We start from the raw sequence: 15,719 nt of genomic DNA on the forward strand, positions 1-15,719 counted from the left end.
AACTTCCTCAAGATCACCGAGCTAAGAACACAAACCCAGTTGTCCTTTCACACAAGTGTTGCAAGGAGTTGGAAATCTGTTTTTTCCATGATCTTGAGGAATTTTATGAGCCTCTCAGAGCCTGTTTCCTCATCTATAAAATGGCCATGGTTTCCGTGAGGAATAAATGGGCTAGCATTTGTGAAAGCACAGTGTATGGTACATAATCAGGGCTCAATAAATACAAGTTTCCTATCGTCTCTCCCTCTCTTCCTTCTCATAGTAGATCTCAAAGATAATCATACATTCTGCAGTATCAGTATGATGACAGTGAGCCATGATGAATTATTTCCGGCTAGGGGGGAAATCTAGAATCAAACCATAATTTTTCTTAGAAATTACAAAGGGATATTAAATTGAGTAGGACATTTTGATGAAAAATTATATCATATGGGTTCGTATCCTGGGACTGTTTATCATTTTGGTATATACAAATGACAGTTACCTTGAAATAGTTGCTTTGAAAGGCAATGAAGCTGAAAAATAAAATTTTAACCAAGAGAAATTAAATAAAAATTAAGCATCCTTACTTCTCCTACCCCAAATGTATTGAAGCATTTTTTAAAATAAAAAAACTATTAATATCTGAAATGTATTGCTAGTGTAAGATTGCTGTGGAAATTAATAAATACTTTGATGTAGTCATAGCTCACATAATGAAACAGGAAAGGATTGCACTGTAGAAAAATCTTGTGAATAATGTTCTAGTTGTTCTTACACTGTTTCAGAAAATATATTACTAAGAAAGCATATTAGAGCATTGATTACTTGATATTTCTCCTTTCTTCACTAAACGTGACTTTTTTCTTCTCTAACAGCTTGGCATTACTATAATGAGTATTACAGATAATTACATCCACAGATTGAAAAATAGTCTTCTTTTCCCCCTATTTTAAATAATCAATGAGCAATATAGTCACCAACGTTTAGCACTGTAGATTTTTCTTTGGTGAACAAACCATAGCAGTTCCAGTCATGTAAGAGCAAAAGAGTTATTAATATAAGATAATGAGTAATTTTAAATGCAGTCTAGCTAGTGCTTCCTTTTCCAGACCTTTCTTTTAGAGGAAGATCCAAAATGTTTAGAACTATTTGTTTGGGTTGACAATGAATAATTCTTTTCTGTTTTTAATAAAGGGCGTGTCGTGGAGTACTGTTCGGTACATGATCGGAGAAGTACAGTATGGGGGCAGAGTCACGGACGACTTTGATAAACGTCTGCTTAATTGCTTCGCTAGAGTAAGTCAGTTTAGGGAAAAAAAAAGCATGGATGTACATCTCATTGCATCTTCCTATTAAACAAGAATATTTTTTGTTTGTAGCAGGTAAGCCAAACTTAAAGGGAAAAAAAATACAGAGCAGAGCTTCTGAAAAGAATCAGCCAACCAAACCAAACCAAAACCAAACCAACTAACAATCTACTTGTGGTCCAGGACAGAACAAAGGTCAACTCTCAATGGTCTATGAATCTTCTCCTGTATAGAGTAGCTGCTCATGTCCACGGTCTCTCCCCACTTCCCCTCCTATAAAAATACTGGACATAATATCTTCGCCTTTTCCTCTGATTGCAAGTCTTCAGGGCGATTTGAAGCCCCAAGATAAGTGATTGGAGAATGAACCAAAATTTGAGTTTTCTCGTCTCTTTCCATTAGGACAGACAATTGAAAACTGATGAAGTGTTCATTTTTTTCCTCTGTTCCCAGTAAAATCTGCATATATCATGTGGGTAAACATTTTCTAGAGAATATTATTCTTAGCAATTCTGGCTTTCACATCAAGGGTGAATAGTATAAGTACATCTACCTGATTCAAGTTATTCCTAAAACTTTTACACGTTAAAGAAGCAAAATACATTACCTGAGCGGGAAAAAAATCAGATATTTTACCGTTATCTGAGTTCTTTATATTAGGATCTAAGTTGTTAATTCTTTGATTTTTTTTCCCCTTTTAACAAAATTAAGACCTCAACAACAAGGCATAAGCTTTGAGGGTATTTTGGTAAACTGGAGGTTGACCAGAAATCTGAATTTTTTTTCAACCCTTACTAGTATTTGCAAGTTTTTCTTAAAGCTGAATGTGGAGAAAGGTGGATGATAAGCGTTGGGAAGGATGTGTGGAGGCAGATCTGGTACAGATCTCTGGGGAAGCAATTGGGCAAAATTTACTGAAACTAAGTATCCTGGGTAAACATCCCAGAACATTTCTAGAAAAAGCCCACGAATGGATATGTATAAAAATGTCATGACAGTATTGTGTGTGGAGCTGCAGGTGACCATCATAGGTTGGGTTCTCCAGAAACAGACTCTGAGATGGAGATCTGCTTGTAGGTCATCCCTTCCCCCAGGGCATGATCTTGGTTGACGCATCTCCCTTCTGCCAGGGCAATTCCTGGGAGGGACAATGTTGTGAGCCCTCAGTAGCCAGTACTCCAGACAGCTGGGGGAGCGAGTGCCTAGGTCCTGGAGAAGGATCTGGTAGCGCATTACAGCATCCACTGTGAGGCCAAAGAAGCCTAAAAGAATAGATAAGAAGCCTGAGAGAATAGATAAGCAGTAGTGGGTGAGCACACGTAATACTATTGCACACCCTTCAAGGGTGCAATCTGGTGGCACTTAGTCATATGAAGCATGTATGGGGACTTCCCTGGCAGTCCAGTGGCTAAAATTCCACGCTTCTACTGCAGGGTGGGCGCAGGTTCGATCCCTGGTTGGGGAACTAAGATTCCACATGCCGTGCAGCATGGCCAAACTAAGATGATTAAAAAAAAAAAAAAAAAAGAAGCGTGCATGATATGACTACCCTCTGAACCAGAATCCCACTCTTGAGTGTACCCCACTCTTGAGTGTATGTCCCAGAGGAATTCTCAGACAAGTCTGTGGACATGTACAAAGATATTATTCATAGTATTGTTTGGGATAGTGGGAAGTGGAAAGCAACCCGGGAGTCTGTCACAGAGGAATAGATGAGTTAAAGGTTATAGATGCCTATCATGGAATACAATGCAGCACTTGGAAGAAATGATCCGTATGACACCATGCATAGATCTTAGGAACATAGTGTTGAGCGCAGAGCTTTAAAAAATAAAATGAGATCTATAAAGTGGTACATGTATATTTCTCAAGGATAAATACATGAATTCAAGGACATACATCAATATCTTTAAACAGAAGCCCTCAAAGGGAAGGAGGCTGGGAGTGGATATCAGGGCTGAAGAGGGAGAAACTAAAATAAAAAGGGTCTAGAGTCATGAGAATAATAAAATGCAGGAGTATGATAAACTCACCTCTGTATCTGAGGTTCAAAAGAGAAAAAAAAAAAGATGTCTTAGTAAGCATACTTTGTGTTAGAATAACTGTACAAGTACCTAAAATTGGAGTTTTGGCACTGGAGACTGTGAGAGGTGGTTAGATTCTGGATATATTGTACAGATACTACCAGCAGAATGCTGATGGGGAAGGAAGGGGGTTGGTCAAGGATCACTCGTAGTTTTGACCTAAGCAACTAGATGGAGCATGGGACTATTTACAGAGAAGGGAAAGAACTGCAGGGAAAAAATGAGTTTTATTGGCTGGGGGTAGAAATTAGGAATTCTGTTTTGATCATGTAAACTTTGAGATGCTTACTGGACACCCAAGTGCAGTTGTCCAAGACTATAAGCTCCATAAGGGCAGGCACTTTGCTTGTTTTACATCACTACCAAATTCCCAGCACCTGGAATGGAATCTTTCACATAGTAGGCGCTCAGTAAATATTTGTTGAATAAGAGAATGAATGAAGATAAACAAAGCAGTTGGATTTACAGGTGTGGAGCTCAGGAGAGAGCTCAGGGCTGGAGAAAAAGATTTGGAATTTGTCTTATACAGATGGTATTTAAAGTCAAGATATTAGATGAGATCATCATCTAAGAAGAAAGTGTAGAGAAAGGAAAGGAAAAAAAAAAAAAAGAAGCTAAGGACAAGGCCCCGAGTATTTTAATGTATTGAGAAGGAAGAAATGTCAACTGAGAGAGGTCAAGGAAGAGGAGGAAAGGGAATTGACCTTTACTTAGTATTTGCTTAATAAATTAAAAAAAATTTTTAACCTACTTTAAAAAAAATATGTAAGATAGCCCAGTATAGAAAAACATAAACATTCAGCTTAATAAATTTCTTCAAATAGACATAGAATGTGAATGACTAGGGAGGCAAAGGCCTGTCCTCTGCTTCCTCTTTACCCCGACCGTGTTATCCAGAATTGCCTGAGTGAAAATCACTTCAATTGTAAACCAGTGCCTTCAAATGGGATCCTCTTTCCCTATGACTTTCAATTTGGGGCTTATCTTTGAACCCTTATTTGTTTTCTCTGTTCTCAGCATCTTATGGTATGTCTCCCTTAAAACCAATAATTGTAGAACCTTATTCATTGTCCTTGGAGGATGACTGCTTATTTTTGTAGGGTACCTTCTAGAGTCTCCCAAAGTAATTCCATGTAGACTTCATACTCTGTATTTTGATTATACCAAAAACGTCCTCCAAATTTGGTGAAACTCAACTACTTTTGTGTTTTTGAGTCTAGCTATTTGTGGATTTACAATTTATACTTTTGTACTTTATAAATAAAGTAGTGGAAAAACAAGAGGAAACTTCATTTTCCCTTTATACACATATGTCACCTGGCAACACAAAACTCAGTGTGGTCATTTGTTGTCTGTGTGCTGAAGACCCCATGGCCTTTGCCCCCCCTAGTCATCCACATCCCTAGAAAACTAATCTTTATAAATAATGACCAAAATCGTAGCACTGTTTTTCTTTAATGACTTTCAACTGCTCCCCATTTTTTAAGTTAAGCACTAGTCCTCACCCTGATATCCATAGTCATCCACAATGTGACCTCACTTCCCTTTTTCTGTACAATCTCTTACCACTGCATTATATTTACCTTAGGGTAAATACAGTGATTTCATCATTTACCCAACCTGCCTCACATTTTTTTTTTTTTTTTTGTGGTACGCGGGCTTCTCACTGTTGTGGCCTCTCCCGTTGCGGAGCACAGGCTCCGGACGCGCAGGCTCAGCGGCCATGGCTCACGGGCCCAGCCGCTCGCGGCATGTGGGATCTTCCTGGACCGGGACACGAACCCATGTCCCCTGCATCGGCAGGCGGACTCTCAACCACTGCGCCACCAGGGAAGCCCTGCCTCACATTTTTGCGTCAGTTTTTTTGCGTCTGTGGTCTCTTTGACAAGTTCCTTTGTCAAAATTCTATCCTTCAAGGCTTATCTCCAAAATCACCTCCTAGATAAAGCTTTACCTGACATCCATCTGGCTATTCTTTCTTCTTGGCTTTAAGCCTCCTTAGTACTTTGCTTATTTTTATTTCCTCTGTCTCTTACCTTCGTGCACTTTATCTTGTGGTTATTATGTAATTGGCTTATCTCTCTACTGTGTCAAACTCCTTGAAGGAAAGGACTGTGTGTGTCTCATCTTTGCATTCCGTTCCTTTTCTAAGCTCAAGGCCTTGTGGACAGGAGTTGAATAGGATAGAACTGTGATGAGTAAAAAATGAAGAAAACCAGTACACAGGGTATTTCAGAGCAATCACTGGACCTAAAAAGAGCTGGAAGAAGAAGGATATGGAGGGAAGATACTAGAGAAAGTGTGACCAACCGAAGGAAGGCACAATCCCCCTCTCTTTTCACGTGGAGTCCTCTGAGTGATTCAGACATCCTGCCTGCATTTCTGCTCCTCCCACCATCCCATTATTTCCCTCCCTACTGGGAAAATCACTCCGTTAGACACAGAAGTTATTGCCTCAAATGAGGCTCACAGGCATTCAGCATTTTTTTTCCTCTTCGGAATAAGTCTATTCATACCAAGTATATATCTGTTCTCTCACTGTTACCTTACAGATAATCAGTTCATATGGAATGAGAAAAGGATGTCTTAAGGAAAACAGTAAGATGGTTGGATATATCTGGTTCTTGTGTCCAGGGACATAACTTAATTAACAGAGAGAGCTCTCCAGCTCAGGGTGGGAAGGGAGACGTTTGTAAGAAGTTTTCCTGCTCGTGTGCAGTGCTCAGCGCCACTGTGAGCCACGCTGAGCACAACATAAGCCCCCAGGCATGAGCCCTGTTTGCGGGGAGAAAGGAGGCGGTGAAAATGCCCAGATATGCTCTCATGTGTCTGGTTATTGCTTCTGCAATACATTCCCACGTCTCTTTAAAGTGAGCTCGAGCGTCATCAGATTACTTCAACAGAGGGTGGGCTTGCAAGGCTGGCTCTCTCCTCCTCGCCCTTAGAAAGTATCTTCTTTGGTGTTAAACAAAGACCGGGTTTCATTGTTTTTGTGTTGTGACCTCTCTCTTTCCTTAATCTATGTCTAATTATACTATCAGTGGTTTTGTTAAGGTACTTTCAAACCCAATATAAAAAATGATTAAGATGGAAATAAGGTGACCCTATCTCCTTGATAGTGGCAGTTTTGGGTTTTCATTTAAATGTTCATCAATTTTATTTCTCCTGTTTTCTCTCCCATATAGGTCTGGTTCAGTGAGAAGATGTTTGAACCATCATTCTGTTTTTATACCGGGTATAAAATCCCCGTGTGCAAAACCTTGGACCAGTATTTTGAATACATCCAGTCATTGCCATCCCTAGATAACCCCGAAGTCTTTGGGCTTCACCCTAATGCCGATATCACGTAAGTTCCTGGCATATTTTAATTAGAAAGGATCATTTGTAACCCAGCCTGGCAAAGACTGTGCATTTCATTTTCTCCTTTCCCTTCTTTTTATTTTACTGTGAGAAATAGTGTCACTTCCTATCACTTCCTATCTCGCAATTACAATTTTGTCATATCTTGACCTGCTCCTGGTCACTAAATCCTACTGCTCCAGAGTTTATAACAATGTTAAAATCTCTAATTTATGCATTGATTATTTCTCTTCTGTCGTGTCATAAAACCAGTTGGTGTTACTGGTCTTGATGCCATTGGTCTGATAAGACAGTAGCGTCCCAGTTCTTTGCCTTTTACGTCAAAAAACCTAATAAAAAATAATGGTCATAAACAGAACCGCAAAGGGCCAGGAGGGTAGACAGAGGAGGAGGACTTGTATTTCTGTTTTGATGGTCCCTCTCCCCTTACTTGCTCACCTGCATCCTTCTGTAAATACCTGCCCATGGAGGGCACGATGCAGCGAGCACAGGAGCACAGGAACACAGACGCAGAGCCCGGGAGGAAAGGCTCAGAGTGATGTCCCTGCTCCAGTCACTGTGGTAAGAGGTGGTGAGGGAAGAGATAAGGCATGCATCCAAGTCCCAGGCCCCTTCTCAGACCCGTCCTTTGGATGAGATCTCACCCCTCATCTCTCCAGAGACCCCTACCTGAACACAAGACCACCCAGCTCCACAGAGAGGGCTTCAAGAAACCCCAGCTGAGAGTCTCCCTGGATGGTCATGCCTTGGGCTCACTGGCCAGAGACCACAAAGTTTATGTCCAGCAGAGTGGCTGGTTTCAGGAAACGGAAGAAACCAAGACTCCTGTGGTAGATTCTAAGCTGTGACAACTGAGAGGAGTGCACTGTACCTCTCTGCTGGTCACTCACCTGCTGTGGCCATTTCAGCAGCACTGCAATGGGGCACGGACGTCTCCACCCTCTGGTTCTCTGCCCTCGCCCAACATCACAGAGTCCTGTTTGCTTCCATTGCATTGTGTCTCCACCCTGAGCATGCTCCCCGCCCCAGCACGAGGCTTGGCCTCCTGGCCTATGTGTCCCCCACATTCATTCTCACTTCTCCATAGCCTCTCATCTCTCCCATGCCTCTTCTCATCTTCAAAGATGTGGGCGTGACCCCCAAAGACCCACGAATGGCCATCACTCGTTTCAGACCCCGTGACAGAACCGTGATGGTACTTTGGTGGCGGCTCTAGCTATTATTTGAAGAGTCTGTCATCAGTTAGCAGGAGACTTTTGAAATGAAGAAATAAAAAGGCATCCTCAGAGATCCGCTCGTGAATCAACATTATCTGAAAGAGAACACACAGAGAAGGAGTTTTACTTTAGCTAAGACTTTAGAAATGTGAGTCAGACCACGTCACTTCTCTGCCCAGGACCCTCCTGAGGCTCCTGTCTTCAAGTCAAGGGCAAAAGCTGACAATGACCTACAGGTGACCTACAAGGCCCAGTAATACCATCTGCCCCGTCCCTCATGGCCTGGTCTCCTTCTGCCCTCTCCCTCACTCTCGCCACTCAGCTCCAACTTCCGCTAGCTTCCTGTTAGTCAGGCCAGACGGCTCCCACCACAGGATACTGTACTTCCTGGAACATCCTTCCCCCAGGTATCACTGTGGCTTACCTTTTCACCTCTTCCGGTCTTTGCTTAAATGTCACCTTTTCAATGACGCCTTCCCTGGCTGTCTTATTTAAAAATTGCAAACCACTCCCTAACCCCCACCCCAGACTCCGTCCTCCTTGCCTGCTTTGTTCCTATCGATTGTATCACCAACTCTTTACTTATTTATTTGCTATCATCTACCTACCATCACTAACATAAACTCCATTATGTCTGAAACTTTTGTCTTTTTTCACTACTGTACCTCCAGTGCTAAATAGTGCCTGATACTCAGGGAGTATTTGTTGAATGCATCAGCAATACTAAATTCTCCTAGGCTGCAGAGAATCTAATAAGTGGGGATAGTCCATGGAAAGATCTCATGAGTTCACGCGAGTGGGCAGAAAAATGGCTAATAAGTTTTAATGCACTTGTAAATTAGCAATTGGAGTGGTTCACATATGAGGGCTCTAAACTTTGATTCCACCCTTGGCAAGAGCCCGAGGAGTCACCATAGCTGGTACCTGGAGAATCTGATCCTGTCTGGTGCTACAGGATCCTACCAAGGAGTAGATGAAACAAGGTTGGAAGCACCTCACCCTGACTTACAGGGATGGCATTCCTGTGCCTGGATTACTGCAGGCAGTTCTGGTCACCAGCTCTCAAGAGAGAGAAACCAGAGCTAGAAAAAGTCCAGAGAAGGGCAACCAAATTGTAATCCAGATGGGAGGAAATGATAAAGACAAACTATTTTTTTCCCTTGAATTTTATCTTCAACTATTATAAACCCTCAGAGAAGTTGCAAGTACAGTGAACACCTATATACCCTTCACCTTGGTTCACCAGTTGTTAACATTTTGTTCCATTAGCTTTTTCTTGTTCTATATTTACATCTCTGTATATTTATATATCTACAGCTATATCCATACATAACCACATCTGTGTGTGTGTGTGTGTGTGTGTGTGTGTGTGCTTATAGACCCTCTGAGTGGACAGAGCTAGGAAATACATTTTTTAAAACATTATGGGCTCATACTGTAACTCCAATACCAATTGTACACCTCAGGGTTCTTCCTTGTCCTCCCTCATTATCTCCTTTCTCCCTCGGGGAGAACGCTGGTTCCCAGCAGCTTCAATACGTTTACTCATTTGCTCCAAATTACACTGCCGTTACTGAAAGTGGGGTCCAGCTTCTCGCCACTCAAAAGCCAATAAAGAAGCAAGTGGGTGGAAAGGAAAGTTTGCTTTATTTAGGATGCTGGCAGCCAGTGGGAAGGGCGGACTCCTATCCAAAGGCCGACTTCCCCCACTGACAATCAGTGGGCAAGAGCTTTTATAGACAGAGGGAGGGGACTACATGCAGAAACAGCACAGTCAGCTCTGATAGTCATCTTGAAATTGGTCATGCAGTGGTCTGACCAGCATCATCTTGATTAAGTACGGTTAATCTTCAGTTCCAGGGTCGGTTTGTTTTCATTTCTCGGAATTGTGGCAGCTTATATCATGGCTACAGTTTCATCATCATGTAGTTAACTTCTTCCACCTGGTAGGGGTTTCAGTATCTATAAGACAGCTCACAGGATACAGCTCAGAATATTATCTGCAGCCCTTGAGGAGGAGCTAAAGGTCCTTGACTACGCTTAATGACTACACTATTATTATTTAGTCTTGTTGGACTGTTTTGCTTTGTTTCTGCATTCTCTTGCTTCTCTGATTAAACTTATTCTTTGGCTAAAGTTTTTCCACAGACAAAAGGCAAGCTGAGGACATGGGGGGCAAGGACCCTAGGGTCCTGCTCCGTTGCACCACCAATACCATGACCAACAACAAATGTACTAAGTGGAGGTCAAGATTTCTTTGCAATTCCTTTCGTCCCTAGAATATATCCCACTGAGGGTGTACAGAGCACTATGTTCAAAAGTTACTCAGATTGTTTTAAATCTGTGAGGTTATGCTATCCGTTGATGTATAGGTACATTCATTTGTTTCTATTTGTATTACATTTAAGGTTTTTTTAAAAAAAATTGTTGATTTTTTTAAGTATATGAAACATGATCATGGCTCAAAAGCCACAACTAGATACTAAGGTTCTTAGAGAAGTCTCACGCCCTCCCAACCCATTTCCCCTTCCTTTACAGGCAACTAAATGCATTAGTTTCTGGTTTATCTCCCCTGTGTTTCTTTTTGCTCATATGTAAGTACCATGTATATTCTTATTATCCTTTCTCTCTGATACAAAATTACCATACCATATATATATATATATGTATATATATATATGTGTACATTATTTTGTGTCTCACTTTTTTCACTTAATGCATCCTGTAATCATCTATATGTTCATAGGTATCTTCCTCATTAAAGGCACACCTCGGAGATATCACTGGTTTGGTTGCAGACTACAACTATAAAGAGAATATTGCAATAAAACGAGCCACATGATTTTTTGTTTCCCAGTGCATGTAAATGTTATGTTTACACTATGCTGAAGCCTATTAAGTGTGCAATAGCATTATGTCTAAAAAACAGTGTACATATCTTAATTTAAAATACTTTGTTGCTAAAAAATGCTATCATCTGAGCCTTCAGCAGGTCATAGTAGTAACATCAGAGGTCACTGATCACAGATCACCATAACAGATATAATAATAATAATAAATAAAAGTTAGAAATATTGTGAGAATTACCACAGTGTGACACAGAGATATGAAATGAGCAAATGCTTTTGGAAAAAATGGCGCTAATAGACTTGATTGACACAGCGTTGCCACAAACCTTCCATTTGTAAAAACTGCAGTATCTTTGAAGTGCAGTAAACCGAAGCACAATAAAACAGGTATGCCTGGATGTTTTTTTTTTTTACAGCTGCATGCTCTTCCATTGTTTATATGCATCGTAGTTTATTCATCCATTCTCCCATGGGTGGGCATGTAGGTTGTTTCCAATATTTTGCTATCTCCAGTAATTCCTCAATTAATAATCTCATGCTTGTGGTTCCTCATATTATTGGAGATGTATTTTTCAGGATAAATTGCTATGGGTGGGATTGCTAGATCAAGGATTAATGAATATTTTCAGTTTCCCTTACAGAAGGCTATGCTGTTTTGCACTCTCACCAACAACATGACACGCACAGTGTCACGCAGTCAACAACATGATTCACGGTCTCATCAACAGAGTGTTGGTGAAGCTTATTTTTCACCAATATGACAAGTGAGAAATGGCATCTCGGCATAGTTTTAACTTATTTCCTCTTATTTTAAGTGAAATTGAGCACGTTTTCCTATACTTAAGGACTATTTGGACTAAGGTACCATCTTGGAGATCCTGTGAATAAAGCCAGGTGTGCAATGATACCGGCAGAGATTAAGGATGATGACGGGGTGGAGGCTAGAGTGAAGCTGCAGGACCAGTCCCACAAGGGGGCTGATAGGCTTTAGTGAATATAGAGCAATGGCTGAGAATCTCCTGTGGTTTTCATCTATTTGTTATTGTTGTTGCCTGCTGGATAGAGAGGGGCACAGCGAGCCTTCTTTGTCCTTTGGCAAGTCTCTCTTCACAGCTCTGTCCAAAGACTTACATGCTGTCACTGGCAGGCATGCTACAGATGCCATAAGCCGTCTTTTCCCAAAGTAGAGTGTTGGGATCTTGCAATCTCTCATCACACCAAGTGAGGTCAAGTAAAAAGTGCTGTACCTCTGCTTCAAATGAGGATTATTTCTGCTAGAAATAACTAGCTGGCCTGTAAGACCTGTGACCTTCCTCTGATCTCTCTTCATTCTTAACTTCCCCCTTGGTCTGTCCTAGGGTCTTACTGAGGCTTCCCCTCTTTCCAGGGACCTTGCCCTGTTTCTGGTTCCTGCTCAGGTAGTAGCCTTTGTTCAGAAGCTCCATGTTTGGTCATTTTCTTGGCCTCTGAGTGAGTTTTGTCCTAGGTTTGATTCTTCTTTCCTCTGGTCTCTCAAGTACGTGGTGACTGTAACCCTAGCTTCCCTCTTCCTGGCAGTTGAGCCCGCCTACTCGGAGGGCTGTGCTCCAGCGCCTCGCTGTTCTCCCACCAGCCACCAGGAGGCAGTAAGCAATAACGGACGAAGCTTCCCAGCTAAAACCTAACCCTGCTCTCCTCCCAGCTACACCCTTCCCACTCCAAGGAGAAGTGACTCTCCAACTTCTATGTGAAATGAAAGAACTAAAGGATTCCTTGTTATTTCTGGTCTGGAAGCTGGGATGGTGGAGGAGTTGGGAACAGGAGTGCATTTGAGGGGGAATTACAGAGTCCCTTTTGGGTTGTTGAGTTGGGAAAGAAAGAGTGGGATGTATCTGAGTGGGGATAGAGTGTATCACGTGGACTGGAGCCCAGGTGAGAGGTTTGAGCGCATTTGTGCAGAGATAACAGTTGAAGCCAGAGAGGGGGGTGACCTCTCTAAGATTCACTGGCTATATCTGTGTGAATGTCCTCAGCTAGAAGAATCCTTATTAATTTTCCTGACTGTCCACCCCATTCAACAACACTCTTGCTTCCAGTCAGGCCCACCAGCTATAATTGGGCCGTGGTAGAGAACCCTCTGTTTCTGCTGATCAGAATCTGCACTCTGAAGTTAGCATCCATAAATTTGAGAGAAGAGGGAAATCTGGGGAAGGGGACCACACGTCCTTCTCCTCCATCCTTGCTTAAGAATGCGGAATCCCTGCAGTAGAGGGGGTGGAATCCATCTGAATAAATGCTTTAAAATAAGTAGAATCTCTCCCAAGAGCTTAGATACCTTGCTGACAGGGACCATAAAAATGCATAGTTTATTCACATTTTATTATCTAGATTTGTAAGGTACCAAGGACTCTGCACATTCAACTACCTCAATGTCGAAAACAGTTACTTATTTTCACTTTTAGTCATTAGCAGTTATGCATATTTTTCTACCTTCTGAAACTTAGCAAGTGTCTTATTAAACTTTCATATTCATTTCTATGCAGGATGAATTTAATTGTATTCCTTTGAGTATTAGCTGACTTTTGAGCTCCAGATTTTTATTAAGAAAATTATGCTCACTGATATTTCATGTGTGAAGAGGTATATAAACCTAGGCTGCTTTGGATGTGATGGTGCACTAATGGCTCATTAGACGGTTAATTGTTTATTTTATACACCGTTCTGTTTTTAGTTAGTTTGCATTTTATTCTTTTTTTTTTTTTTTTTTTTTTGCCGTACGCGGGCCTCTCACTGTTGTGGCCTCTCCCGTTGCGGAGCACAGGCTTCGGACGTGCGGGCTCAGCAGCCATGGCTCACGGGCCCAGCCGCTCCGCGGCATGTGGGATCTTCCCGGACCGGGGCACGAACCCGTGTCCCCTGCATCGGCAGGCGGACTCTCAACCACTGCGCCACCAGGGAAGCCCCATTTTATTGTTCTTGACCTCAACTATCCCACCCAACAGAGATGACTTAGACATCTCCCCCAAACCACAAAGCTGCAGTTCCAATATGAGCCACTTCCCATATTTACCCCAAAGAGAGATTTTCTGCTAGAAGTATCTCGGGACCAAAGCTCATGGAGTAGTATAGTTCCTGTTCCTCATCTGAGAGTGTCTGTGGGGACTGTTTTCTTGAAAGCCCTTGGACTTTGAGGCACATAGAGATACTCACAATTCTCCATTATAGCTAGCTGACTAGGCTTCTGCCTTTCCTATCTTTGCAAACAGAAAACCACCTTGTGGAAAAAAGAAAGGTAAGCTGTACAGCCCTGGCATTCTGTGCCTAATAAAATATGTGGTGGAACAACGATCTGGAGAGCTTGTCCAGTTCTTATGCAAAATGGGTCAGCTTTTCAGGGCTTCGTGCCCCCATCCATAGCTTGAGGACTGTTTTCAGATCACCTCATAAAAAATAAAATCACCCTCATGAAAATGATTTCTTAGGTGAAATCTAGCAGCAGCATATCCATCAACCCCTCCCTGAGGCGCTGGTGAATGTGATCAGTGCCAGCCAAGAAGAAGCATGTCGTTTCCATGCTGGTGTGCACTGTTGGCACCCAGTCACTGGTGCAGAGCGTGTTTCCAGAAAGGATTCAAGATGGAGGTGAGCCGAGAGAGCTCCTAAGAATCCCAGATATGGGGTCTTTCCCCTTTTTTATTTGTAGCTAGAACAGGTATAAAGAATGAGCTAGGATTTCCTTAGTATGAATGGGAATTTACTGCCTTTTTCTTCTCTTTAAACTTAAAAGATCTGTGTTTAAATATAATCATATTTAAATTATATCTATCTGATTCGCCTGTGTTTTGAGGAGTATACATATATATTTCCCTTTGTATATGGAAAGGTGCCAGGAAATGGATAGTAATGATAACATACTATACTTTTACCATAAGAAGGAACAAATAATTAAATTTTCATGCCCTTTAAATATTGGAGAATTGCTCTCCTTTATATTTGAGGTTTAATAAAATCCAAGCCGGGCTTCCCTGGTGGCGCAGTGGTTGAGAGTCCGCCTGCCGATGCAGGGGACACGGGTTCGTGCCCCGGTCCAGGAGGATCCCACGTGCCGCGGAGTGGCTGGGCCCGTGAGCCATGGCCGCTGAGCCTGCGCGTCCGGAGCCTCTGGAGCCTGTGCTCGGCAACGGGGGACACCACAACAGTGAGAGGCCCACGTACCACCAAAAAAAAAAAAAAAAAAATCCAAGCCAGCTGGCCTCAATTCAATAAACAAATATTTATTGAGAACATACTCTATAGCCAGCTTGGGGATACAAATATCAGTAAGAGGCAGTCCTTACCCTTGGAGCTCATTGTCTATTAGGGAAGATAGATGAGTGACAGATAGTTGTGCAGTTCGATATGGTAAACTCTAAAATCAGGAGGGATTATACACTCTGCTGTGAGAGCAAAGGCAAAGGAGTAATAAATTCCAGCTTAGGGATCAAAGTAAGCTAGTGAGACAGTCGTACCTTAAAGGATGTGCTGGAGTTCTCAGACTAGAGAAGGGGTGGGGAGGAAGTGACTGCAGTATGGGGGTGGGGGGAACAGCAGCAAGAAGGACAGAGTGCAAGGACAGAGGAAGATAATGAGCAGGAAGGATGTGTACATATATCAAATCATCAAGTTGTACACCTGCAATATGTACAATTAAAAATAAATAAATAAAACAATTAAGCTCAGTGAGAAAAAAAGACATAGATTAGGGCACCTACACAAAAGGACAATCCAAGGAAGGGTATGAGGATATAAAAGTGTATGATGTGTGTGGAGAACCGAGTCCAATGTGCCTAGAGCATGGTGAGGGGAGGGGCTTGAAGAGAGGTGTCACCTGACCTCGAGGCTGATGCAAATGCAGGAATTGGCTTTTGAAGATTTTGGGTGTCATGGGAAAGAGTTTGGGGC

The 15,719-nt window shown here is 42.1% G+C and overlaps 1 protein-coding gene across 1 annotated transcript in view; it reads left to right on the forward strand.

Annotated features, from left to right (window-relative positions):
- The window catches only part of DNAH8 (dynein axonemal heavy chain 8), a 330,122-nt gene that overhangs the window by 283,372 nt on the left and 31,031 nt on the right, over nucleotides 1-15,719 (forward strand). Inside the window, exons 87-88 of the mRNA XM_027127141.1 lie at nucleotides 1,177-1,278; nucleotides 6,559-6,719. Coding sequence (XP_026982942.1) covers nucleotides 1,177-1,278; nucleotides 6,559-6,719 — 263 coding nt within the window. The remainder of the gene's footprint in view (nucleotides 1-1,176; nucleotides 1,279-6,558; nucleotides 6,720-15,719) is intronic.

This window comes from Aethalodelphis obliquidens, unplaced genomic scaffold (assembly GCF_003676395.1).
Source record: "Aethalodelphis obliquidens isolate GAN/ISIS:26980383/991018 unplaced genomic scaffold, ASM367639v1 scaffold31, whole genome shotgun sequence".
Classification (NCBI taxonomy): Eukaryota; Metazoa; Chordata; class Mammalia; order Artiodactyla; family Delphinidae; genus Aethalodelphis; species Aethalodelphis obliquidens.